The sequence below is a fragment of the Ctenopharyngodon idella genome, chromosome 16 (assembly GCF_019924925.1).
Source record: "Ctenopharyngodon idella isolate HZGC_01 chromosome 16, HZGC01, whole genome shotgun sequence".
Classification (NCBI taxonomy): domain Eukaryota; kingdom Metazoa; phylum Chordata; class Actinopteri; order Cypriniformes; family Xenocyprididae; genus Ctenopharyngodon; species Ctenopharyngodon idella.
The window spans coordinates 33,342,501-33,367,562 of NC_067235.1; the positions used below are offsets into that span (position 1 = coordinate 33,342,501).

Below are 25,062 nucleotides of genomic sequence, written 5' to 3' on the forward strand. Positions count from 1 at the left end.
TGGTAATTAGCGATAGACAGTTATATTGATCGATTAGTAGGATTATATTTGGCTATTTTGAGCCTCTCAACCATGTAAGGCTGAACACCGTTACTGACAATCCTCATTTTAGCTGTGTGAGATTCTCCGGCTTTGTTGTTGTTGAGCAACTGAAGCGTGAGCTGTTAAAGCTCCGCCCTCTTCTGGATAGGGGGCCGGGAGCAGCAGCTCATTTGCATTTAAAGGGACACACACAAAAACGGCATGTTTTTGCTCACACCCAAATAGGGGCAAATTTGACAAGCTATAATAAATGATCTGTGGGGTATTTTGAGCTGAAACTTCACAGACAAATTCTGGAGACACCAGAGACCTATATTACATCTTGTAAAAGGGGCATTACAGGTCCCCTTTAACAAAACCTACTGGTTTGAACATGTACTAGCAGCCTTGTCAATTTATTTAGAATTTTATTTAGTGTGATTAATTTCAATGAGTCTCTTTCTCAATAGATATCATCATGAATGTTTCCCTGCACACCGATTCAGATGACGCCATTGAGGGTGAATTGAAGTTCACCTTGAATTACAGCACAATGCGAGGAGAGGCCAAAGAGGTGAGGTGGCTCTTTAATGGGCTCCAGTTAAAAAATGGATCTCATTATTCCATCGGCGGGAAGAAACTCACTATTAACCAGCCCAGCAGGAATGACACGGGTCGCTACACCGTATTACTAACCAACCCGTTCAGCTCTGAGACGCATCACAGGAACATCACAGTGCTGTGTGAGTTTCACTACATTCGTTTAAATCACCTGTGCATCTTGTTACCTTGTCATTAAGATGCTTTTACTTTCCAAACAATAGCCCGTTTCATTTCCTACATCTTATTTTCCCTCTTCGGCTGCTCTTAGATGGACCAGATCTGCCGGTTCTCAAGGTCAGTCCCACAAAAGCAGTCTTTGTTTCGGGAGAGTCTCTGTTCCTCTCCTGTCAGGCCGAGGGCGAACCGGCCCCCTCCACATCGTGGTTTTTCAATGGCGAGTCCATTGCCACGTCTCCAGCTGGAACAGTCCATCTCAACAATGTTAAGACGAGTCAAAGTGGCATTTATACTTGCGTGATGGTCAACACCAGAACTGAGGCAACGCTTGAGAGAAACGTCACTGTAATTGTCTATGGTATGAGTTTGCAATTCAGATTTAATATGCATGGGCAAAATATGGGAATACCAGCATGTTAGGATGTTGGACATGTGAATATTCTCTTCGGATGGCTTGATATTTTTTCTGCTGACAGTGCTTATTTTATTACATTTTATTTATTTGCATCCAAATTTCTCTCTATACAAACCTTTATGTCAGCAAAATGAAACAAGAATTTTGAACCTGGCTTTATCTAATTTATTTAATATTTATATTTATATTAATTATGTATGCAAATTAGTGTATTTTTTAATAAGAGCATGCATATTTAATAAGATAATTTGCATATTTAAACATAACATTTCAGAAAACTTGCAACTTGTAATGCAGAATTTAATGTGTTAAAGGTGCAATGTGTAAATTTTAGGAGGATCTATTGACAGAAATGCAATATAATATACATAACTATGTTTTCAGTGGTGTATAAAGACCTTACATAATGAACCGTTATATTTTTATTACCTTAGAATGAGCCATTTCTATCTACATACATTGCGGGTCCCCTTACATGTTAAGTCGACATTTTGCGCCGCCTTGTTTCTACAGTAGCCCTAAACGGACAAACTGCTCTACAAACTTGCTTGAGTAGCAATTGGGAGGGTTTTGTTGTGAAAACCTGGCAACCCTGGATGGGATGCGCTTTTCACAGCTTCAAAATTTCGGACGTATTTAAAGGGGACATATTTGATTCTCAAAGATGGATCGATACCAACTGTTCATGATCCAATTTCATATATATTTTGTAATGTTTGCAAATTGTCTTTCTGAATGTGTTTCGTTAGCACGTTGCTAATGTACTGTTAAATGTGGCTAAAGTTACCATTGTTTCTCACTGTATTCACAAAGACCAGAGCCATGTCCTTTTTCATTTTCATTTTTACTTAGGATATTAAACAAAATCCCAGCTTTCAAACTGTGTAATTTTTTAAGAAATTCAAACAATAAAAACCATTTTGTGGCTCTTTAATGTGTCGTGACAGATCGCCTCAGCTCAAGTGGCTTATGAACCGATCTCTTCCTACTAGTTAATTTATAGCATCAAATAAACATGAATGAACATGAGAAGTACTGTTGTTTCAAATGCGGAGAGACGTCAGTACACACCATTTTTCAAGTTTAAGTTCACCGAGGTTCTTCTAACTCCTGACTGCTTTGTCGGACAAAATGGCGGATTCGGCGTTATGATTGGTTAGATCGCTTGTCAGTCAAACTCCCGGGGCTGAAAGAAGAATGTCATATACACCTAGGATGGCCTGAGGGTGAGTTTTATGAATTTTAAATTGTGGGATAATTTTCATTTTTGGGTGAACTATCCCTTTAACGCGGATGTAAACGAGCCTGTGAGGGACAGACTTACATTGTTTACAATGACACACACTAGAGAGAACCTCAGAGATGACGTGTTTTTGTAGGCCAACCCGGAAGTTAGCGGCGCACGGGTTCCCTCGATCAAAAGCCAATCCATTTTTCCCATAGACTTTTGGAAAATCGCAAAAAATAAGATCTGTGTTTAACAAAGGGTTATGACACTTACACGTTTTGTCTATCAAGATAATCTTTACAAGTTAACACAACATTTATACATTTTGAAGCCTAAATAAAGTCATCAGATATAAAAAGCTAACAGTAGGCTATAAACGGACTACAGCACACCATGGTTGCGGATCAACGTCACCACCAACAAGCTTCCTCAAACTTTATTTAAAAACATGCTCGCTGATTATGATCTGCACTGTGTATGAATACTTATCCACTTTTTCATGAGAAATGCTGTCCAAATGTCCTGTTTGTCATGATGACGTCTAAAGTCCCCGCCAAAGGAAGTAGTCCCTTTTAGCAATTTATTAGCAACCGCCGTTTTTAAGACACAATAAAGGTTTAAAAAATCACAAGCGGGTTATAACTGGTGTGTTTTATGTCATTAATCAAAACGTGAAAATATTTAGAGGATTTGTTAACCACAGACCTTATTTCAGGCAATTTAGCAAAAACCCATTGATTTCGGGGAGATGGAACCGGAAGTCCTAAAATGCTAACTCGCTTCCGGGTTTTGCCTACAAAAACACGTCATCCCTGAGGTACTCTATAAATGTCCTGGATCACGTAATTGTCAAAATTTTTGTGTACTCTGATTTTCTTTTTCCTAAAGACGTTTCGTCAACTGAACATTCGTTGTGTTAACAACAGTACAAACCACTGAACACACTGTTTTCATTCCTGTCAGAAATTAAATATGGCGCTACCCTGACTAATGGCTATTAGGCAAGTAATTTAAAGTTAAAACTGTTTGCTCATATGTTAGTCAATACATAATCTCTTATCAACTCGTTTTCATCATGGCAGAGCCTCCCAGCGGCGGTCCGTTGTGTTCAGTTCAGGCTGTGAATGGAAGCGCAGCGCTGCAGTTCCTCTGTCTGTGGCCAGGAGGCGCTCCAGAAGCACAAGTGTCTTTCCCCAGCCTGAGCGATAATGCCAGTGGATACAGCAATTGCAGCATAACTATAAATGACATTCAGAGATTAAATGGACAAGAAATCATATGTAAAGCAGAACATCCTCTGAATCAGACACAATGCAGTGTCATTCCCCGTAAGTGATGCTATAGGCTATATATATATGTGTATATATTAGGATGCTTTAGAAAACAGTAAGCCATTGGAACGAAGCCTGCAAGTCATTAAATTATGTTGCAGGTGGTCCTGTGGATTTTCTGCCCGTCATTTTATCCAGCATGAGTGAAGATGAACGGACGATGGTTGTGATTCACTGCTCTGCTGAAGCCACACCTGAAGCCCTGGTGCTCTGGATCAAGAATGGAGAACACTTGCAAACTGGGTCCAAATACCAGATCAGTACAAACACAACTCAGCTGTTCATTCATGATTTTAATGCCACTTCTACAGACCTGGACACCTACACCTGCACTGCCACCAACCCTCTCGGAAACACAACTGTGGACACTACACTGCTCGGTATGGATCGACTCTAGTTCATCATTAGCAATAATGCGTTTTTTTTAACTTTCAGATGTCTATACCTCTAAAAAAAATTGGTATCAATCTTTTTTAAGGCCCTCAAATCTCAAATTCAAGTGTTTTCCTGAGTGATGATCAAACAGAAGTAACTCTAACGTGGCATGTTCCTCTCACCTCTGTTATTACAGGTACATGCAAATAATCACAGGTTGCTCCCATTCAAGCTTTGTTTGAATAATAATTGCATATTAAAAGTGTCATTGTACTTTTAAAGGCTTTGATATCCAGATGAAGGGCCCAGAGCTCTCAAGCCCATCTCAACCCAAACGCAACATCAGGTCAGACTTCCGCACCATCCAAGTGATGCCGGCCTCTGCTAGAAACACAACCGTCTCAGGACTCGACCCAAAGTCCACTTACTACTTCAGGATCATCCCTAAAGCAGGCAGAACCACAGGAGAACCGTCAGAGCAACATTGGATTGGACCAGGTGACATGAATCACAAATACGCTTTAAAGAGCTCACATACTCAGGAATCAAGTTTTCATTGATCTTTTGAGATAGAAGAGCTTGATATACTATGGAAAAGACTTATTTCATCACTGATTGTTTTATGAATCTGTCACAGTGCGATGCAGCTTTTTAAAAAGGCTTTTATTGAAGAATAAAGCAGTTTTAAAAGCAAATCTGTGTGTTTGCGCAGCTAAGCCTTTTTGCTCATTGCAAAATGAGGCTATTTACATTATTTCAAGTCAAAAAACAGCTTTTTAATTTTAAGGATCGGAGAGAGGGAGAAAAAAATGGCCATAAAAAATGAAATTATGACTATTTGGACACAGAAACATTTATAAGTGTAACTCAGGAAAAAATACATATTACAGATAGACGCTACCATACAAAAGTTTGGGGTCTGTAAATTTTTTGTAATGTTTTTGAGTTTCTAGTCTCTTCTGATCATCAAGGCTGCGTTTATTTGAACTAAAATACAGTGAAAATTCAGAAATATTATTACAATTTAAAATAACCGTTTTCTATGTGAATATATTTTAAAAAAAATAATTTATTCCTGTGATCAAAGCTGAATTTTCAGCATCATTACTCCAGTCTTCAGTGTCACATGATCCTTCAGAAATCATTCTAATATGATGATTTGCTGCTCAATAAAAATTTTTTATTATAGATATTGAAAACAGTTGCTTAAAATGTTGAAAAGTGATTCTTTGATGAAAAGAAAGTTTAAAAGAACAGCATTTATTTGAAATAAAAATCGTTTGAAACATTATAAATGTCTTTACTGTCAATTCAGTTTCAGTTTAAAGACCTATTATGCCTTTTTACAAAATCTTTTGGGCTCTAATAGAACAGGTTTTCATGCTTAAATGTTCAAAACACATTATTTTCCTCATATTCTCCATTGTTGCAGCTCGTCTCTTCCCAGACTGTCAGTAACGCTCTGTTTAGTTCCTGTCTCTATGAGGCCCCTCCTTCTGAAAAGCACAATGTGCTCTGATTGGTCGGCTGGAGCAGTGTGTTGTGATTGGTGTTTGGGAAACGCCCCGCCCCTTACCATAACTGTCAGTTTCAACACACTACTAACTAACTCAACCATGCCCCGCCCCTTTATTCTGCATATGAATTATTTAAATAAGGAATAAATGTAATAATGAGCACTATTTATAATGTTAAGTGCAAAAAAAGAAGAAAAAAACGATTCTACTGCAGTCTTCTAATACTGTACATGTTGTTGTTGTGTTGGTCAGCAGCTGGACTCAGTGGAGCCGCCATCGCTGGTCTTGCTGCTGGACTCCCCTGCGCTGTTCTTGTCCTCCTCGTTGTGTTGGGCTTCATCTACTGTGGGACACGAGGTGAGTGATGCTTCCTCCATCTGGCTATTGATCAATTGGTAGAACATGGCGCCTGCAACATCAAGGTCAAGGGTTTAATTCCCAGGTAACACATACAGGCAAATGCACTGTACGTCACTTTGGATACCTGAGCATTTTAATATTATCAGCATTATCTGAGAAGCAGTGAACACTTGCTGATAATGGAAGTTATAAAAATCTACAGCCATAGTGATGCATTTCTGTGGTATTAATTGTTTTTGTTTGTTGAGTAAATATCAAGAAAATTAAACATTCGATTTCAGAATTATTTTTTAATTGCAAAATAAACCCCAACACAGTGTTCAGGATGTTGGAGCAAAGCATTGAGATCCTATATCCTTATAAGCCACAAGATTATTGCTTTTATAAAACAGTGGCAACTGCAATATGAAAAAAGACACCTGTGATCAATAAATAATTTTGTTTATTAATATTAATAATCAGAATAATAAAATAATATAGTTAATTAGCATAATTGTTTCTGGATATCAAATAATATAGCAATTTGGTATCTTAATAATAATAATAATAATAATAAATAAAATAAATGTGCAATCACCGTTGTTATTTTAGTATCATGTGCTTTTGTCATTTTTATTAGTTTTTGTCTATATAGTTTTTAGTTCTTAGTTTTGATTTAATTCTTCATTTTAGTACTTAAACTAAAGGAAAATGAGAAATCTTGCCTTGCAACTAGCTAAAATAAACTAAGTTTACATTTTTTTTTTGTTTGTTTTAGTTATTTCCTACTAATACTTTACAATAAGGTTTCATTTGTTAATGTTAGCTAACCGCAATAAATACTTATAAAGCATTTATTAATCTTATTTAATGTTAATTGTTTCAGCATTTACTAATACATTATTAAAATCAAAAGTTGTAGCTGTTAGTATTATTTAATGGATTTGAGCTAACATGGACTAACAATGAACGATATTTTATTAACTAACTTAAATACTATAACAAATGTATTGCTCATTGTTAGTTAATGCATTAATGGGACCTTATTGTAAAGTGTTACCATTTCAATTTATTGTAGGTTTATTATTAGGTGTGTGTTTCATTTTACAATGGCTTCAAATGCATCTCATACAGTCTGAACTAATAAATGAATGACCCTTTTCCTCAGCAGACCGGAGCCCCAGGTATCCCGTATCAAGAGCAGTGGAGAAGGTAAGAGAGGCCATTCTTGTGTGATTGTGAGGCTGTTCTTCATCTTCTCTGAAGTGTCTTTCTCCTCTCTTCAGGTTGTCATCTGTCGATCTACTCTGCTGAGAGGACGACTGAAACCACCGCCTGAGTACAGACTCCAGCAGGTACCTGCCGACTCAACTTCAGCTCACAATCATTGAGATGTGACGCCTCTTGTGTGTTCACTGACTGTTTCCCGTGTTTTTTCACATGGTGCAGCCTGAGCGATCGGGTCCTTTGCCTTCTGTGAACTCGGGCGTGAGAATGGCCACCACCGTGTGACTCTGAGAGGCTGTGAGCTCACCCACATCTAACCTGTAGTCTTACCGGTAACACTTTAAGGAGTCATGACATGGATTTTATTTTATTATTTTAGTATGTTCCTTGAGGTTCACTTATAATGTTTGCACAAAAAACAATTAATGCTGTCAAACACATGCGATTAATTATTTCAGTTTAACGCGTTAAAAATATTTAACACAGCATCCGTTTTTTCCGTCATAATTTGGCTAGTGTTACGTTATATGATCACGCTCTTGTTCACGCAAAAGCTTTTAAACCATTCAAGCGCCACAAAACAAACGAGAACGCGCTGTCTGTGAATGTCGTGTCATGTGACACGCACGACTCGTGTGCGCAGAAAGACGCGAACCAGTATCAATTTCTCTTTCACGCTTGAACAAACAATAACACACAGAATAATGCAAAAATGCCCGTTTCGTCAAGTATCCTCATAAGAGCAGTCTTAAATGAGTTTAATAACGTCTTAAATGAACTTAAAGAGTCGTGAGAAAACGAGATGTGCGTCAGATCTGTGTCATGTTCGGCAGCGGCAGCTCTTAAAGTGACAGCAGCCTAATAAACCAGTTGCTGTGATGACTGTCATTAATGTTCAAGTAACAAAGATAACAGAGAAAATTGTAGCTTTAATAAGGATTAATCTATATTTAATCTATAATTTTTTGCAGTGAAGACTGTAAAGTGTTTGATAACTTTATTCAATTTCTGTATACTTCCTACCTGTTAGACAGGTAAACATGACATTTATTATAATGGGTTTATGTGAAGATTGTTTTAAGCTCACTTAAATTAAGTTATTTTTTAGAGCCTAATGTTGAAATTGATAGCTTTTAGTTATACTGTAATGTTGAATGTCTATAATTAATGTTTTTAAAAAATACATTTCATAGAGAAATCAGTAGCAGTATTAGTATCAGTGATTTTGGCCTTCATTCATAAAAATATGCCATTAAACAAATATTTAAAATATACTGTCTTTAAGTTGTTTCTACATTAATTTGGAGAGTAACTGTGAAAATATTACAATATAAAAGCATTAAAAATTTCAATGTTTTTAATTGCGATTACAGAAAAATGTGTGATTAATTAGTTATTCCACATATATAGATATATGTGGAAAAAATTATTATTTTCAACCCTCATTCTGAGTTTCTGTCTGAAATTACCCGTTTTTAAGGCGCGGCTCCTTTAAGGCTTGTCAGAAAACGGCCACTGTTATGATTGGCTAACGTCGTTGCATAGGAAACAGTATCAATGCCCACTTGCTAATGTTTTGAAAACTTCCACTTCTCCTGTTGTCGACAGACTCAAGCACGTGGAGTACATCAGAAACTGAACACACATCTGTATACTGTATCAGTGTAGACAGCATCAGTGATTATAATGACTTCTATTTGCTTTTGACGCGACACACATCCAATGTAAGTGAACATCAGCTGTTAAGCGACTGAACGCCAGTGGGTGGGGCCTATGGTGCGATGATGTATGGCTATTCGTTGATGTCTTGCTCTGGAGGCAGGCATATGCAAATGTATTTGCCTGCGTGATGTCACAAAACATTTTTTTTTATATAATTGCTTTGCGTACAATGAGGAGGATGTTTTAAGCTCTGAAACTTGCAGGATGTTTTAATGGTACAAAGACCTCTGATATGTCAAAAGATCAATGCAAATTTGATTTCTCATGTCATGACCCCTTTAAAGCCTTTATATATAATGTATTTTTAATGCATTAAGTATGCCTTGTAATGCACCTTATAATGCATTGTATGATCTATGTGAATAATTGTGACCACAGTTATATTACATTATAATACTTATCTATTCACTGTTACAACATTAGAAAGCATAATGCATTACAACACGTGACAAACAACAATTTCAGATTTAACAAGGAATCTGCAAATATTTTAATGCATTTTAACTTTAGATACAATTATTTCTGAAAAGACATAATGCATTATAATGTATATTATGAATACCTTTATAATGTATTATACATAAAGGATTTAAGTAAAGTGTTATCATCTTATCTAATATGTTTATTAATGTGTTGCAGCCCAGATTCGAACAAGCATCCCCCACGTGAGCATCACAGCTGCTGCTGCAACATGGATTGTTCTGTAATTCTGTGTAAATAAGTGTATTTTAATTGTACATCATTAGTATGTGAGCACTATATCAAAATGACAATGTTTCTGTTATTTATTCTGAAATAAGTAGTATTAAAAAAAAAATTTTATTTAGCAACGATGCATTAAATTGACCAAAAATCACAGTAAAGACAAATAATAATGTTAATTGCAAATAAATGCTGTTCTTTTGAACTTTGTATTCATCAATGTTTCTTGAGCAGCAAATTTCTGAAGGATCATGTGACACTAAAGACTGGAGTAATGATGCTGAAAATTCAGCTTTAATCACAGGAATAAATTACAGTTTAATATATATTCACATAGAAAACTTCTTTTAAATTGTAATAATATTACACAATATTGCTGTTTTTACTGTATTTTTCACTTAAAAAAATGACTTTTTTCAAATAACATTAAATAAATTGTAATGTAGGCCTACATGATGTGACACAATCACAATAAGAACATTTATTTGATATTCAGACTTTTGCAAAAGCCTCTTGTTTTTCCTGAAAGACTCCGAATCTCGACAATGTCTCAAACTTTGCTCAGATTTGTCAAGATGCCAAAGTCTGCAATGAAAACTCTGAGATCTCAATATAAACTCAAACATTTATCATCTAATTCTCCCAAAATCAAATTACTGGAGCTGCTGTTTGCATTCATTTTATAGGTCTATACACTTATATGGACTCAATTGGATCTAATTTTATTTTTTAGGAAAGACATCTCTCTTTCCTTCCTTTTAAATTTCTTTCCTATTTCCAAACGTTCCTCCATGCGAACTTCCAAACTTTCAAATTTCTTTTCTTCTGAATGATGAAAAATGATGTTCTTCCTCAGTATTTTTGTCATTTTCCAGCACAAATATCTAAATATTCTTAAATCAAGATACATTTACTTGAGAAGCAAAATGACTTCAGAAATTAAGTTTTGTTTCTGAACAATTGATCAAAATCAAGTAAGTTTATGTGTGAAACAAGAACAATTATCTGCCAATGGGGTCAGAAAAATAAACTAAAATCATTTTTCTGATCACATAAGCAGATATTTATTTTTTTTAACATAAACACACTTAACTTTCATACATTTTTCAGAAAACAAGACTTAATATCCTAACTAATTTTGCTTCTCAAGTAAACATATCTTGATTTAAGAATGTTCAGACATTTGTACTGGAAAACAAGACAAAAATACTGAGGACGAAAGTTGTTTTTTTTTTTTTTTTTGCAGTGCTGAGAAGGTTTTCTTGTTAAAACTTTCAGATCTTGCACAATAGCACCATATTTTTCTCATGCACAAAAAAAAAATCTCTCATTATCACATCAATGTCATTGCGGTGCTGCCAAAAAAGAGTCATCGACACGAGTGATGCGACTGAAAATGTGCATAAGCGACATCGTCATGCGTCCACTCATAGTGTGTGTCACCTCCACATGAACGCTGGATCCAGTCGGCTGAATGAAAGTGTGCGCTTCAGCATGTTGCATTGACCGCAGCAGTACTGCAAGCCTCGGCACATCACAGTTCCAGAACGGCCAATACAACAACAAAAAGAGTGTAAAAAAGACCCTTCCCCCTCCAAACCCAACGGTCACGTGTCTCCGACACCATCAAGCTCAAGTGCATTTGTTCTGTGTGGCTTGTTTTAAAGGATTTTGCCACCATCAACAGAAAAGCAGAGAGAATAACTTTTTGGAATTTGGCCTAGCGGGTCCTTTTTGACGTTACGCTCACTGCGGGATCCCACTTTCTCTCTCTTTCCCGCTGGGAAGGTCAATAGTTAAGCAGGTTCATTTATCCTGAAGACCTCAGGTAAGAATCCCTCCAACACCTTAGACGAGAGTCACTGACTAATTCACGTTTGTGATGGGTTTTTTTAGGATAAATTTGATGGTTTTTTGCGTTTTCCAGTGAGAACTGAGCAAACCACATGTGAACTCTTGGAACTTGATGGATAAAAGGATGTGATCTTCTTTGAAAGCATTTGTTTTATTAAGTCTTTATTGAAAATTATATATGCTTTAGTATTCTGATTATAAAAGTCTGACTCAAAGTGAAAACTTTATATATATATATATATATATATATATATATATATAGAATTAAATATTTTCAATTTTAACTGTCAAAATAACACAAATGCCGTAGCAATTCCAAATGATATAAAACTAGTAACTACTACATTAAAAATTAAGTACTTTTACTCAAGTGCAAATTTGTCTACATTTGATTAGTCACCTAAAATAATTCACTGAATCTTTATTTATTTGTTTGTTTATTTATTATCCGAAACATATTTGTTTCCAGGATTAAATGACAGCAATGAAAACTTCGAAAATGTTTTGCCTTTATTTACAATTTGATCAACCACAAATTCTTCTGACCATCAAATTTTTGTACAGATATCATTTTTGCAGGTCATTAATGTGGCCTAATATATTCATTGGTTGGTTCATAACTGTGAAATATTTTTAACTTCTGTTTGAAGACTGTATTTATTCATACATGAAAAAATGCAATTCATGCAAGCTTCATGTGTTGTGTTGAAATGCATTTGTGGAACTTTTATACCCTGTTAACCTAAACATTTTTTGCACATTTTTTTTTTTTACTATTTTTATTATTTGTGATGTAAGTGATGCTTCCATTTTGCATCTCGACCTACTGGAAACTGTAAATTATATGTTCCCCATATTCATTTAGAGATGTATTTTTGTATTTATTCAACATTTTATCCCTCTGGTGCTCTTCGGTCATTTTGACCGAAAAATGCTACGTTTTGGTCTTTTAGAATTTTTTATTTCATCGGAATGGTACGAAACTTGGTAAAGGTTTTGCCACTTGTTATGTGAACACAAAAAAATCATGGACATAATTCAAAAAGGTTAAATGGTCTTGAAAAAAATACTCAGACTTGTAAAATGAGCACAAAGTGGAAATCTAGTGGAAACTTTTGGTACTGCGCCAAAACAAAATCTTATTGAAAGCTAATTTTTTGAGATATCAACCTCAAATATGGAACACAACTTGTTTAGCTTTATGCCTTTGATTTTCGCACATTAGAGTAAAACATGTTTTGGAATATATATTCCATATAGAATTTTTGTACATTTTTCATAACAATAAACTTATAACTTATAGTCTATAACTTTTTAGTTCACTTTTTTAACTTCAGCAATAATCTGCCAGGTGTCTTTTTTAAAAAGAGACCAAACTCAAGTCTGTGCTTCAAAGCATTCAAGATTTTGACAATTAAGGCTTCTGCGTCAGAACTACGCCATAGTCTCTGTGCCGTAGGCTACGCGCTGGTTTTCATTTATACTTCTGCGTCGTTGTCCACGTCGACGTACAATTAGAAATGCTGGGAGAGGTTCTAGCAGACCTCTCAGCTCTTGTGGTCCACGTAGAATTGACGAGTTGTTACATTTTTGGAAAGGTGCATGTCAGGCTACATGTGCTACGTCGCAGTTTCGATGCAGAAATATAAACCAGCCTTTAGAAGTGTCATTTTCAGGTCTATGCTCAAAAAGTGGTTAACAGGTAATAAATGGATTATAACTACTGCATTACTATAATTTAGTACAATAAAATCCCCTAAAAATACAAAATATTTATCAAAAAACATTATAGGACTAAAATATAGCACGTTTAATTGAAATTAAAAAAAAAAAATATCGGACATTTTTTCACTTCCATGCGAAGAGCACCAAAGGGTTAAATAGTGTTTTAACATATTGATAAGACTCTCTTTACACTGTTACTCTGCCATGAAAGAGGACTGGTAACTGATTCTTACTGTTTATGTTTTGGCGCCCTCTGTGGCAATGCAGATTGATTGCACTTACATACTTTGCAAAGCAATAAAATTGAGTTTGTATAGCACATTTATTCATGTTGAGCTTGTTTTGGGTCTAACACTGCATCTTGTCACATTTTTGATGATCATAATGATAGCTGGAAATTTTGGCTGACACACTCTGTTGTCCCTGTGCTCTTACATGTGTTTGGTTTCCTGCTCTATTATTTACACATTGTTTTGTGGTATTGCAGTGTTTCCAACTACTTTGCCAAATAGTGTCTTCCGGAAAAGTGATTAATATCATCTCTTGCTCTGATGTATGAGAGGCTGATGCTGTTTTGCTGATGTGGGCTGTGAAAGCACAGGAAACACACGTACACCCTGTGATATAAATCTGGCTATGTGAGGAGTTAAATATAAAATGATTAATACACACTAGATTTACATTTTATAAAGAAAATAGCCATGGTGGAATTTCTCATGAAAAAGTGGGTAAGTATTACACAGCGCAGATCATAATCAGCGAGCATGTTTTTTAAATAAAGTTTGAGGAAGCTTGGTGGTGGTGACGTTGATCCGTGACCATGGTGTGCTGCAGTCCACTGCAGTGTGAACATGACAGTTTTTCCGAATAGAATGGGCTATATGCACAGAACGTTCTTTAGAACTTCCGCAATAATATAAGCCAGCTTGAAAACTTCCGGTGAGATGTCATTTGCTGGTGTGTTGAGCATCAGTAGTGTAATACTTAGTTTATAATCAAAATATAGTCACTTAAATAGTCAGGCATTGCATTAATTTAGTTATTCAAACGTAAGACGGCATAAAAAATAAATAAATAAAGACGTACCTCATTGTTCCTCCTCAGCTAAATTCAATTCGACCATCAGTTTTCACACTTTTATGTGAAAAAAAAGCTTCAAAAATTAAATATTTATTGTGCACTTTAGTTAGATTAATTGAATAAAATGTGTGTTTTTACAAGTGTGCTGAAATCATTGATCTTGTGCTGCACTGACTGACAGCTGCTGTGATTACAAAGGGAAAGTGCGGTGCTCGCTTTCTGTCATTCATTCACAAGAAAAGTTATTGTTTTTCTTAAGATTTTTTGAGTATTTCATACTTCACATTGACAAAAACGATTAGAGGAAATGGCTAATATATGCGCAAATAAATGCTACTTTGCCGCCACCTGCTGGTTAAAGTGGTAATTATTGTCTTTTTTATTTTTAAATAAGTGTTTTCTATCAAATGTTGAATTTCTTACATTTTTAAACGTTCGGTTTTACAATGGGGACGATCTCAGAAGGATGAACAAATAATGATTGTGGTCATCACATTAAAAATAACATTTGAAGTGCTGGGGGAAAAAATGCGTGTGCGTGTCTAATTACAGACACAGCGTTTTTAAACGGTCCCAATAGCTTCATCTTTATTGCAATCATTAAAACTGGTTTATTGGCAAATTAGGTAAATGTGATGACTGCATTAAAATATGAATACAACATTAAAAAGTCAACCATTGATGGTTTTGAGTAAATGTACAGCGACTACAGAATGAAGAGCTAACAGTTCACCGGAAATGCCCAAGCTGGCTTAACGACAACCAGGAAGTAACCGTGCATATAGCCTATTCTAAATTCAACGGCCAACTTGTTCGTTGGCGTTTGTTGGCGTTTGTTGGTGCGGTGTGAATTGGCCTTATCGTGTCAATAACCCTTTGTTAAACACAGCTTATTTTTTGCGATTTTCCAAAAGTCTATGGGAAAAATGCATAGGCTTTCGATCGAGGGAACCAGTGCGCCGCTAACTTCCAGGTTTGCCTACAAAAACACGTCATCTCTGAGGTACTCTATTGAATAGAGGGCAGGGTTCTTCTTCAGTACAAGACTGTCTGCTTAATATCTGCGAACACTTTATTTTGATGCTCCTCAACAGACATTCTACTGACTATAAGTAACTTTACAAGTACGTCAACTTATTCTACTAACCCGAACCCTAACCTAACAGCCTACTAGTACTCTAGTGAGAGTTAGTTGACATGTATGTGCAACGTTACCTATAGTTAGTAGAATGTCTAAAGTGGGCTGTTGAAATAAATTATAACCATGAAATATGGAAAGATGGTTTTCGCCTGTATATATGTTGCATGTGTGTGTGATTGACAGTAATGCGTCTCCTCTGTGCTCTTAGTGTTTTTAGATCTCTCAGCCGCCACAGTGTTCCTCAGGATGTACAGCTTTATGGGAGGGGGTTTGTTCTGTGCCATCGTGGCCAACATCCTGTTGGTGGTCTCCACGGCGACGGACTACTGGATGCAGTACAGACTGTCCGGGAGCTTCGCTCACCAGGGCCTGTGGAGATACTGCATGTCTGGCAAATGCTACACGCAGACCGACAGTATTGGTGAGTGTGTGACAGGCCTGCATCATAGTGTCACCGACTGTTTTCAAACATATTTCCTAAACAAGACCTTCCCTGACGACCTAGTTTGTCTATGAAGGCCTGTAGACTGATTTGTATGCGAAGGACTCTGGACATTTTTTGCCTGGAAAAATGAAAAAAATGTGACGTATATGCTCATGAGAGCCTCGCTTCCGTCCGTTCAATGACACATGAAATGAATGCTTATACAATGGATAATGCAGAAAGAGCCATTCTGTACTGTAATGTCAATGTGTCATGCAAAGAAAATTGATTAATTCAAACCATAGTCTCAAATTGTAACGCTCTGTAACGAAACACGCATAAACTAAGAATTCTCCTTGAATAGACTTTAATATGGAACACGGGAGTAACACAACCACATTGCATGAAACAACCAACAAAGGACTAAACAGAACAGGGAGTATATGTGCTGGGGATAATCAGGAACTAAATCAGATACAGCTGATGATAACTAACCACAGAAACATAGGACATAACCAGAAACCGAAACTAAACAGAGCAGGGAAACAAAAACTAAAGGAAACAGAATAGAATATGAAAATAAGAGTCTATAACCATGGCACAAATATACTTTATAATCAAACTGTCATAACAGTGTGATTGATGACCTCATTTGTCGACATGATGCTGGTGAATTGACCCTTCGCAGGGGGCTTGATTGACAGGTGATCTAACCAATCAAAACGCCGAATCTGACATTTTGTCCGACAAAGCAGTCGGAGGAGTTAGTAGATTAACGTTGGTGAACTTGAACTTGAAAAATTATATGTACTGACATCTTTCCTCGGTTGAAACAACATTCCTTCTGATGTTCATTCATGTTTATTTGATGCTATAAATGAACTAGTAGGAAGAGATGATCGGTTCACGAGCCACTTGAACTGAGGCGGTACAGTGATCTGTCACGACACATTAAAGAGTCACAAAACGGTATTTATTGTTTAAATTAAAAATGACAAAATTTGAGACTTTGTTTTATATCAAAAGTAACCTGCTCTGTCTTGTCTGTCGACACGTTTTCAGTGTCCTCTTTGCTTTGCGATGTATTTTTCACTGCGTGAGAACATGATGTGTGGTGTGAGAGCGGCATGGCTTGTTGGACGTAACAACAGTAACTAAAGGGGGCGGGTCTTTGCTAACGGTCATTTGCAGAGCTGGTGCAAACATATATTCACATCGATAAGGTCAGATGCTTTCTGAACTGCTGTTTTCATTTTTGTTGTGTTTATTTTGTTATTGAGAGGAAAGCGCGCAGCACATATTTACATATTCATCTAAACGTTGCTCTTAATAGAGTGAATGGCGTTGGAATGTTCGTTAAAAGTATAATCGCTATTTCCAACTTATTTTTATTTCTAAGCAAAGACTGAAAAAGAACTTTGGCGTGAGTATATTGAGTCTTGAATCACGTTTAGTCTCTTGTGTGTTACATCACTTGTACATGAGTGTGAGCACGAGCAATAAGTTCACTTAACGGCCACCGGTGTCGCTAATAACAAGGGTTTCTGAATTATACATATATCCCCTTTAAAGGGATAGTCATTTACTCACCCTCAAGTTGTTCCAAACCTGTATAAATTTCTTTCTTCTGTTGAACACAAAAGATTTTTTAAGAATGTTGGTAATAGCTGATGGACCCCATTGACTTCCACAGTATTTTTTTCCATACTATGGAAGTCAGTGGGGTCCATCAACCGTTTGGTTACCATCAAAATTTGTGTTCAGCAGAAGAAAGAATTTTTGGGCGAACTATCCCTTTAAATTCTTAATAGAAAAATCAAAGTTGGGCTTAACAAACTAAGGTATTATTACACCACCTTCCATCTATCAAGGTTGCAGTGTAGGCCTATAAACATTGCTCCCTCACTGCAGTTTCCCCAACGTTGGGAAGTTTGGTGCAAAACATTGTGGGAAAAGTCCATGTTCCTCCATCAGTCTAAGCTGATGTGTCCATTTCTCACATTACAGCTTACTGGAACGCAACCCGGGCCTTCATGATCCTCTCAGCGATGTCGTGTTTTGCGGGAATCATCGCAGGCATCCTCTCCTTCGCTCACTTCTCCGCCTTTGAGAGATTCAATCGTTCCTTCGCTGCAGGAATCATGTTTTTCATTTCCAGTAAGTCTTTCCCTTCCAGTGACCTATCGGCCGACTCGTGTGAACTGACAGAAGTCATCTAAACTGGTTTGTCTCATTTATTTCTCCTCCAGCACTCTTCGTTCTGCTCGCTATGGCAATCTACACCGGCGTGACGGTGAACTTCCTCGGGAAGCGTTTTGGTGATTGGCGTTTCTCATGGTCTTACATTCTGGGCTGGGTCGCTCTGCTCATGACCTTTTTTGCTGGTCAGTAACGTTTTTGTTTTTTTTGGTCTGATTTCCAACATGTGCTGTTGATCTCATGGAATGCGTGTGTTTTGTGTTGCAGGTATATTTTACATGTGTGCCTACAGGATGCATGAATGCCGAAGAGTGGCTGGCCCTCGCTAAAACAAAAGAGAAGCAAACACTGTGTCTAAACATGTATATACAGGTGTTCGGTTATCCGATCCCATTTAAAAAGTATTAACAAAAGTTGCCTTAAAGACACTTCTTCCTCTGCAGGTTTTCCCGATTTCTTTAGTCTTTATCCCAATCATGCAATGCAGAATAAATCCATATCATTGTTCATGCACAGAGACTAAATCTCAAATAAAATCTCAGACTATTCTCATCATTTGAATTCATTCTGTTTATTTACTGTTTGACAAAATAAGCTATAGAAAAGAAAGGTTTATCATGACAGATTTTTTATGTTTAAAAAAAGATTATACAGCCAAAGTTGAGATCTTTTCTGAAGCTCCAGAGGAGACAAATATCTTTGTGCTCCTAAAAGTCTCCATTTGGTCTCCTCATTCATTTTTTCCAATGGGTGCAGAAAATTGGTCAGTATGATTCTTTTTTTTTTTTTTTTTTAAGAAATTAATACTTTTATTTAGCATGGATGCGTTAAATTGATCAAAAGTGACAGTAAAGACATTTATAATGTTACAAAAGATTCTATTTCAAATAAATTCTGTTTTTTGGAACTTTCTATTCATCAAAGAATACTGAAAAATAAAGGTTTCCAGAAGCAGCACAAAACTTTAAGAATTGTTTTTTGAGCATCAAATCAGCATATTAGAATGATTTCTGAAGGATCATGTGACACTGAAGACTGGAGTAAAGATGCTGAAAATTCAGCTTTGATCACAGGAATAAATTACATTTTACAATATATGAACCTGGAATACCATTATTTTAAATTGTAATACACATTTTACTCCAAACAGTTTGAATGGCCTACTATAGTAGTAGGAATACATTAAGCTAACAATAAAGCCGTGTGTCCACCAAAGCATTTTTATCCAGCTGAAAATGCCTAGCTGTGAGCTTTTGAGAGCGCTTTCAGTTGAGACGCTTTGCTTACTATGATACGGAATATCTGCGGAAGTCTTACTAGTATCTCATTTCACAGATAGTTCTGTATTGTTTCTATATAAAAATGTTGATACAATGTAAAGTATTTGCTCTGGCTCTTGTTTTAAATTACTTTGTTCTGTTATTATGCTTGTTGTTGTCATCTGTTGACGTTGTACAAGCAGAATGTGGCGGCTGGTTGGTGTTGTATTTGTCCCGCCCCTCTTCCACTGTGATTGGACGGCTGGTGCAAAGTAACAATGATGAGCGCTACGTTTTACCCAAAGTTTAATAAGGGGCTGTTCACACAGAATGCGTTTTTCCATTCCACTGCTCAACTTTTCCATTATTTTTCTATATAAACACGCTGGGTGAACATGTTTGACTGTCGCGCTTGCGTCTTTGCAGCGACACGGTGTTCTAAATATGTAATTAAAATACATTCAACTTTTAAAAGTTTTGAGACCTTGCTGTTTTCTCCATCCCACTGCCTGCGTCTAGTGATTTTCAAGGCTGTGTGTCCACCAAAGCGTTTTTTCCGAGGCTAGCGTATTTTTCCAGTTGTTTTCAATGTGAGCGCCAAGTTTTTAAAACGGCAGCAGCGTGACGAGGCGCTGAGTGTCTTATTTTTACGCTGAAGTGCTGAGTGCTCAGTGTTTTTTACCGGACGTGAAGAGTTGAAGAATGTTCAACTTTGGGTAAAATCAAAGTCTATAGAATAACAGAAGACGCGTCACTCGTATTGTTTTGAATGTGAGAAAATGCAACGCACAATATGGCGGAATAAGTCCCGCCTTCTACATAAGAGCCAATCGCCGATTGGTAAATTCGTCGCGTCACTGCAGCGGCTGTTAGAAGCTCCGGTTCCTATAGAAGCAGTGCTAGATGTGCGCTTCTTAAAGAGACGTGCACTTAGGACTGCACATGCGCATTAGCTTGATCCAGCCTGAAAAATATCATTTTTTGTCATGATTCGAAACAAAATTTATGAGACAGTTGTTGTCAGATATCATTGGTGATTTCAAATATGAAATTTAATCGAAAGCTTGGCGAACAGCTTTGGAGAATTTGATGTTTCCCCGTTCAAAGAGATAGGAGCTGCACTTGCATGCCCGAGAGATGTTTTAAAGATGGCTGCCGAGTGAAATTACTTGTCTTAAAGGGACTTTGGTAAAACGCAGCGCTCATCACTGTCACTTTTTACCCAGCCGTCCAATCGCAGTGGAGGAAACGCGGGACAAATACAACACCAACCAGCCGCCACATTCTGCTTGTACAATGTCAACAGATGACAACAACAAACATAATAACGGACAAAATGATTTAAAACAAGAGCCAGAGCAAATACTTTACATTTGATCGACATTTTCTAGTAACACTTCCGCGGATATTCCGTATCATAGCAAGCAAAGCATCTCAACTGAAAAAAAAATGAAATAAAATGGCTGGCTGAAAACGCTTTGGAGGACACACTAATAACATTTTTCAACTCTCGACGACTGGTAAAAAACGCAGAGACGCTCGACGCCTCGTTACCCTCCTGGCATTTTAAAAATGCGGCACTCCCATTGAAAACAATTGGAAAAAATACACTAGACTTGGAAAAAAACGCTTTGGTGGACACACGGCCTAAACCTTGTGATTCGCATGAAGCCATGACATGCAAATGCAAAAGCTGTTCATTTTGATATTATCTTCAGTTCAACTTCACACTTTTTAGTTTTCTTATGTCTAAAACAGCAGGTCTTGAGTAAAGCAATGGTTTTGCTTTTACGGAAAGTGGAGGAGGAGAAGTAGAAGACGAACGGATCCAGGCAGGTGTTGAGCGTGCTGGGCAGGAGCGTGTAGTACCTCCACCACGGGCTTTCGTTGCTGCTGAATCCCACCAGGTGGGACATGTTGTAGGGCAGAAAACAGAGTAAAAAGATGGTCAGCGTGCACAATGCCATGCCAATGGCCCTTTGCTTTTTCACTTTGGCTATTTGAGGCCTGCTGTACAGGATGTAGATGCAGTTAATATAGCAGAAGATAGAAACTAAAAGTGGTAGTATGTAAATAACCACAAAAAATTCAAGACGGACTGGTAACAAGATCTTCTTTTGCTTCTCGGTGAAATGCTCATAGCAGACAGGTTCGGTTTTGGTGCCGTTCGGCAATGGCATATGGACAATGATGAATACGATGCTGCAATGGCTGATACTGGCCAGCCAGATGATGACGCTGCCTACCGCAGCGTAAAGCGGCTTGCGCAACAGTCTGTATTTGATCGGAAAAGCCAGTCCTAAGTAGCGATCCACGGCTATAGCCATGAGCAACAGGGAGCTGGTGTAAATCGTGGTGAAAAAGAAGAAGGAGGCGATTGAGCACAGGGTCTGGGATATGTACCATTTCATACCAACGGCAGCTTCATACATCTTGAAGGGCAGAAAGAGCAGGAAGACCAAGTCGGAAGCCGTCAGGTTGAAGAGCAGGATGTCATTCGGATTGGGTTTGTCACCGAGTTTCTTAATGAAGGTGCATATGGCCAGTAGATTGGCTGGCAGGCCGATTAGAAACGTCACAACGTAGACGGCTAAAATGACCAAGTGGTTTACCATTTTGCATGTGAAAGAACTCTGGAAAATAGCAAAATGAGACTGACATTTATCATACAGGTATTTTTACTTAGATGTTTGATTTAGCCAACACTATTGATACTGTGGCTTAAAAATGTCACACAACATAAAAAATGTCTGAAACTAAGACTTTTAGACATATTTAAATGTGACTTTCATGTCTAATACTTTTAATTAGGTCACTGATCATGCACAGGAAATTCATGATCATGCAAAGAAAAAGAAAAAAATCAAAATAAAATAAAATACACGGCAAAAAAATGCCTTTCTTCTCTTTTCTTACTGAAACAAGTAAAATAATCTGCCAATGGGGTAAGCAAAATAATCTTGTTTTCAGTTTGAAATAAGATTATTTGCTTACCCCATTTGCTTGTTTCAAGGAAAAGACTTATTTTTTTCTGAAAACAAGACAATGCTTCTTGATTTAAGAATTTTTAGATATTTGGTCTAGAAACAAGACAAAAACTCTAAGCAAGAAAATATTTTTTTTGCAGTGTAAACCATGCCACTTGGTTCTGTTATCTAATAAAATGACTTGGATTATTTATTTATTTAACTTTTTCAATGCAACTTCCTGTGCATGTCGCAATCAGTACACATTTTTCTTAAAAGCAACACTAAAGAACAGCCATAATGCCCTAAAAATGTATTCGGACATGAAAGTCACACCTAAAAATGGCGGAAAGTCATTGCATTAGATAACAAAACCAAATGGCATGGTTTATGTTTATTTCATTTTATTATTTTACTTTTTTTAAATACAACTTCCTGTGCACGATCACACATTATTTCTAAAAAAAACTATTTTTAACGTGTCCAAATACATTATTTGAAATAAATTGTTGTTTCGACACAAAGGGAAGGTCACTAATATGAAAACTGCCTTACTTACCACAAAAGTTTGCTTCCTAGGGTCTTCTCAGGTTTAGTACGATCAAATAGTCGTTCTTTGAGAATAGTCACATTGAGCACAGTTCAGTGAATAGGATGATTAAGAGATCTGCAGCTTTGCACTGTAAGGTTATGAGACTGTTAGGAGTATTAGGGCAGGCACATGCCGCTAAAGTTTAACCAAAATGTAAAACTCATATTGCATCTGAATTCATAGTGCAAACAGCATGCAAACCTCAATGTAAACAAACATGGATCATAATGATTAGCATACAAAGTTACAATAGTGGTTTATTTTGTTTTTGAATTGGTAGAATTTTGACATGAAACATTCATTTTTTGTCAAAGCTTGTAAAAGAAAGTATAAATATACAGTAGTTATTTTGCTCTTACCGTGTTGATAATAGAAATACAAATCCCTTGAGATTTCACAAAGATTTACCAGCATGAAGGATTGTACAAAAGTTGCTGAGTATGTCTCTTTTATTTGTCTTTCACACATTAGCCTACTCACCTCTGGCGTAGGCTACATCCGTTTATGATATGAGATAAAAAGAGACTAAGCATCCCTACTGAACTTTGACTTACTGAATCTGGTAAATGATCGCTATCAGGAAGAAATGAAATTTCCATGCAACTTTATAATTTCAGCTGAATGATTTATCAGGGCTTGGACAAATGCCAAGGCTATTTCATCTTCTGGTATATTTGAAATAGGCTACAGGAAAATCGATACTAAAAGATACCTTAATAAAATGTTACGGCAGCGGGGAAGATGCGTGGGCATTAATTTGCATTATTTTAATATTATGTTTAGTTTTTATCTAAAACCTGTCCCGTTTAGACCATAATACACTTTTGTTGCATTTCATTCAGTGGACTTTCATTCAGCTCGCCCTTTTACAGCAGATCTTGACGATTTCTTCAGTTCAAAATAACTATGAACAACATTTTTTATTAAATGTAGTGGAGTAAATATGCTTTGGAATGTAAAAGTTTCCCAAAACTTTGGTAAGTACAAATAGGTATGGAATCTTGTTTCCGCCACTGATTAAAAAATAAAAAAGGTAATTGTGACTTTTATCTGACAATTCTGACTTTTTTCTCTGAATCACCAGTTTATATCTTGCAATTTTGACTTTTTTCAACATGCAATTGTGAGTTTATATCTCGCAAATTTGACTTTTTTTCTCCGAATTGTGAGTTTATATCTCGCAATTCTGACTTTATAACACACAATTGTGAGTTTATATCTCGCAAATCTGACTTTATAACGCAATTGTGAGTTTATATCTCGCAATTCTGACTTTATAACGCAATTGTGAGTTTATATCTCACAATTCTGACTTTATAACGCAATTGTGAGTTTATATCTCGCAAATCTGACTTTATAACGCAATTGTGAGTTTATATCTCACAATTCTGACTTTATAACGCAATTGTGAGTTTATATCTCACAATTCTGACTTTATAACGCAATTGTGAGTTTATATCTCGCAAATCTGACTTTATAACGCAATTGTGAGTTTATATCTCACAATTCTGACTTTATAACACACAATTGTGAGTTTATATCTCGCAATTCTGACTTTATAACGCAATTGTGAGTTTATATCTCACAATTCTGACTTTATAACACACAATTGTGAGTTTATATCTCGCAATTCTGACTTTATAACACACAATTGTGAGTTTATATCTCGCAAATTTGACTTTTTTTCTCTGAATTGTGAGTTTATATCTTGCAATTCTAACTTTATAACGCAATTGTGAGTTTATATCTCACAATTCTGACTTTATAACGCAATTGTGAGTTTATATCTCACAATTCTGACTTTATAACGCAATTGTGAGTTTATATCTCGCAAATCTGACTTTATAACGCAATTGTGAGTTTATATCTCACAAATCTGACTTTATAACGCAATTGTGAGTTTATATCTCACAATTCTGACTTTATAACGCAATTGTGAGTTTATATCTCGCAATTCTGACTTTATAACGCAATTGTGAGTTTATATCTCGCAATTCTGACTTTATAACGCAATTGTGAGTTTATATCTCACAATTCTGACTTTATAACGCAATTGTGAGTTTATATCTCACAATTCTGACTTTATAACGCAATTGTGAGTTTATATCTCGCAAATCTGACTTTATAACGCAATTGTGAGTTTATATCTCACAATTCTGACTTTA

The 25,062-nt window shown here is 36.4% G+C and overlaps 3 protein-coding genes across 6 annotated transcripts in view; 2 read left to right on the plus strand and 1 right to left on the minus strand.

The window, feature by feature from the left end:
* Positions 1 to 9,813, plus strand: part of vsig10l (V-set and immunoglobulin domain containing 10 like) — a 12,694-nt gene extending 2,881 nt beyond the window's left edge. Inside the window, exons 3-13 of one of the 4 annotated variants that reach the window (XM_051865612.1) lie at positions 492 to 764; positions 893 to 1,159; positions 3,527 to 3,772; positions 3,877 to 4,155; positions 4,254 to 4,346; positions 4,433 to 4,648; positions 5,920 to 6,024; positions 7,175 to 7,218; positions 7,293 to 7,361; positions 7,456 to 7,530; positions 9,595 to 9,813. In XM_051865612.1, the coding sequence (XP_051721572.1) occupies positions 492 to 764; positions 893 to 1,159; positions 3,527 to 3,772; positions 3,877 to 4,155; positions 4,254 to 4,346; positions 4,433 to 4,648; positions 5,920 to 6,024; positions 7,175 to 7,218; positions 7,293 to 7,361; positions 7,456 to 7,518 (1,655 nt within the window). In that variant the 3' untranslated portion in view covers positions 7,519 to 7,530; positions 9,595 to 9,813. The remainder of the gene's footprint in view (positions 1 to 491; positions 765 to 892; positions 1,160 to 3,526; positions 3,773 to 3,876; positions 4,156 to 4,253; positions 4,347 to 4,432; positions 4,649 to 5,919; positions 6,025 to 7,174; positions 7,219 to 7,292; positions 7,362 to 7,455; positions 7,531 to 9,594) is intronic. The other 3 variants (XM_051865613.1, XM_051865614.1, XM_051865615.1) reach the window with 3 other exon arrangements.
* A 5,757-nt stretch (positions 9,814 to 15,570) lies between these two features.
* lim2.5 (lens intrinsic membrane protein 2.5) lies at positions 15,571 to 18,632 on the plus strand. The gene is made up of 4 exons (XM_051865766.1): positions 15,571 to 15,878; positions 17,889 to 18,038; positions 18,131 to 18,265; positions 18,348 to 18,632. The coding sequence occupies exons 1-4, from the start codon at positions 15,704 to 15,706 to the stop codon at positions 18,407 to 18,409; spliced, it is 522 nt and encodes a 173-aa protein (XP_051721726.1). The 5' UTR covers positions 15,571 to 15,703; the 3' UTR covers positions 18,410 to 18,632.
* A 29-nt stretch (positions 18,633 to 18,661) lies between these two features.
* Positions 18,662 to 22,985, minus strand: si:ch211-231m23.4 (free fatty acid receptor 2). The gene is made up of 2 exons (XM_051865616.1): positions 22,865 to 22,985; positions 18,662 to 21,972 (listed from the first exon to the last, which is right to left on the minus strand). Exon 2 carries the CDS (start codon positions 21,952 to 21,954, stop codon positions 21,037 to 21,039), a length of 918 nt encoding a protein of 305 aa, XP_051721576.1. The 5' UTR covers positions 21,955 to 21,972; positions 22,865 to 22,985; the 3' UTR covers positions 18,662 to 21,036.
* Between the last annotated feature and the right edge of the window lie 2,077 nt (positions 22,986 to 25,062).

Bases quoted from the DNA above. Each gene is read 5' to 3' on its own strand.
- lim2.5 (XM_051865766.1), top strand. From the start codon at position 15,704: ATGTACAGCTTTATGGGAGGGGGTTTGTTCTGTGCCATCGTGGCCAAC. The intron at 18,039-18,130 runs GTAAGTCTTTCC...TTTCTCCTCCAG, and splicing joins AATCATGTTTTTCATTTCCA to CACTCTTCGTTCTGCTCGCT. The intron at 18,266-18,347 runs GTCAGTAACGTT...TTTGTGTTGCAG, and splicing joins GCTCATGACCTTTTTTGCTG to GTATATTTTACATGTGTGCC.
- si:ch211-231m23.4 (XM_051865616.1), bottom strand. From the start codon at position 21,954: ATGGTAAACCACTTGGTCATTTTAGCCGTCTACGTTGTGACGTTTCTA.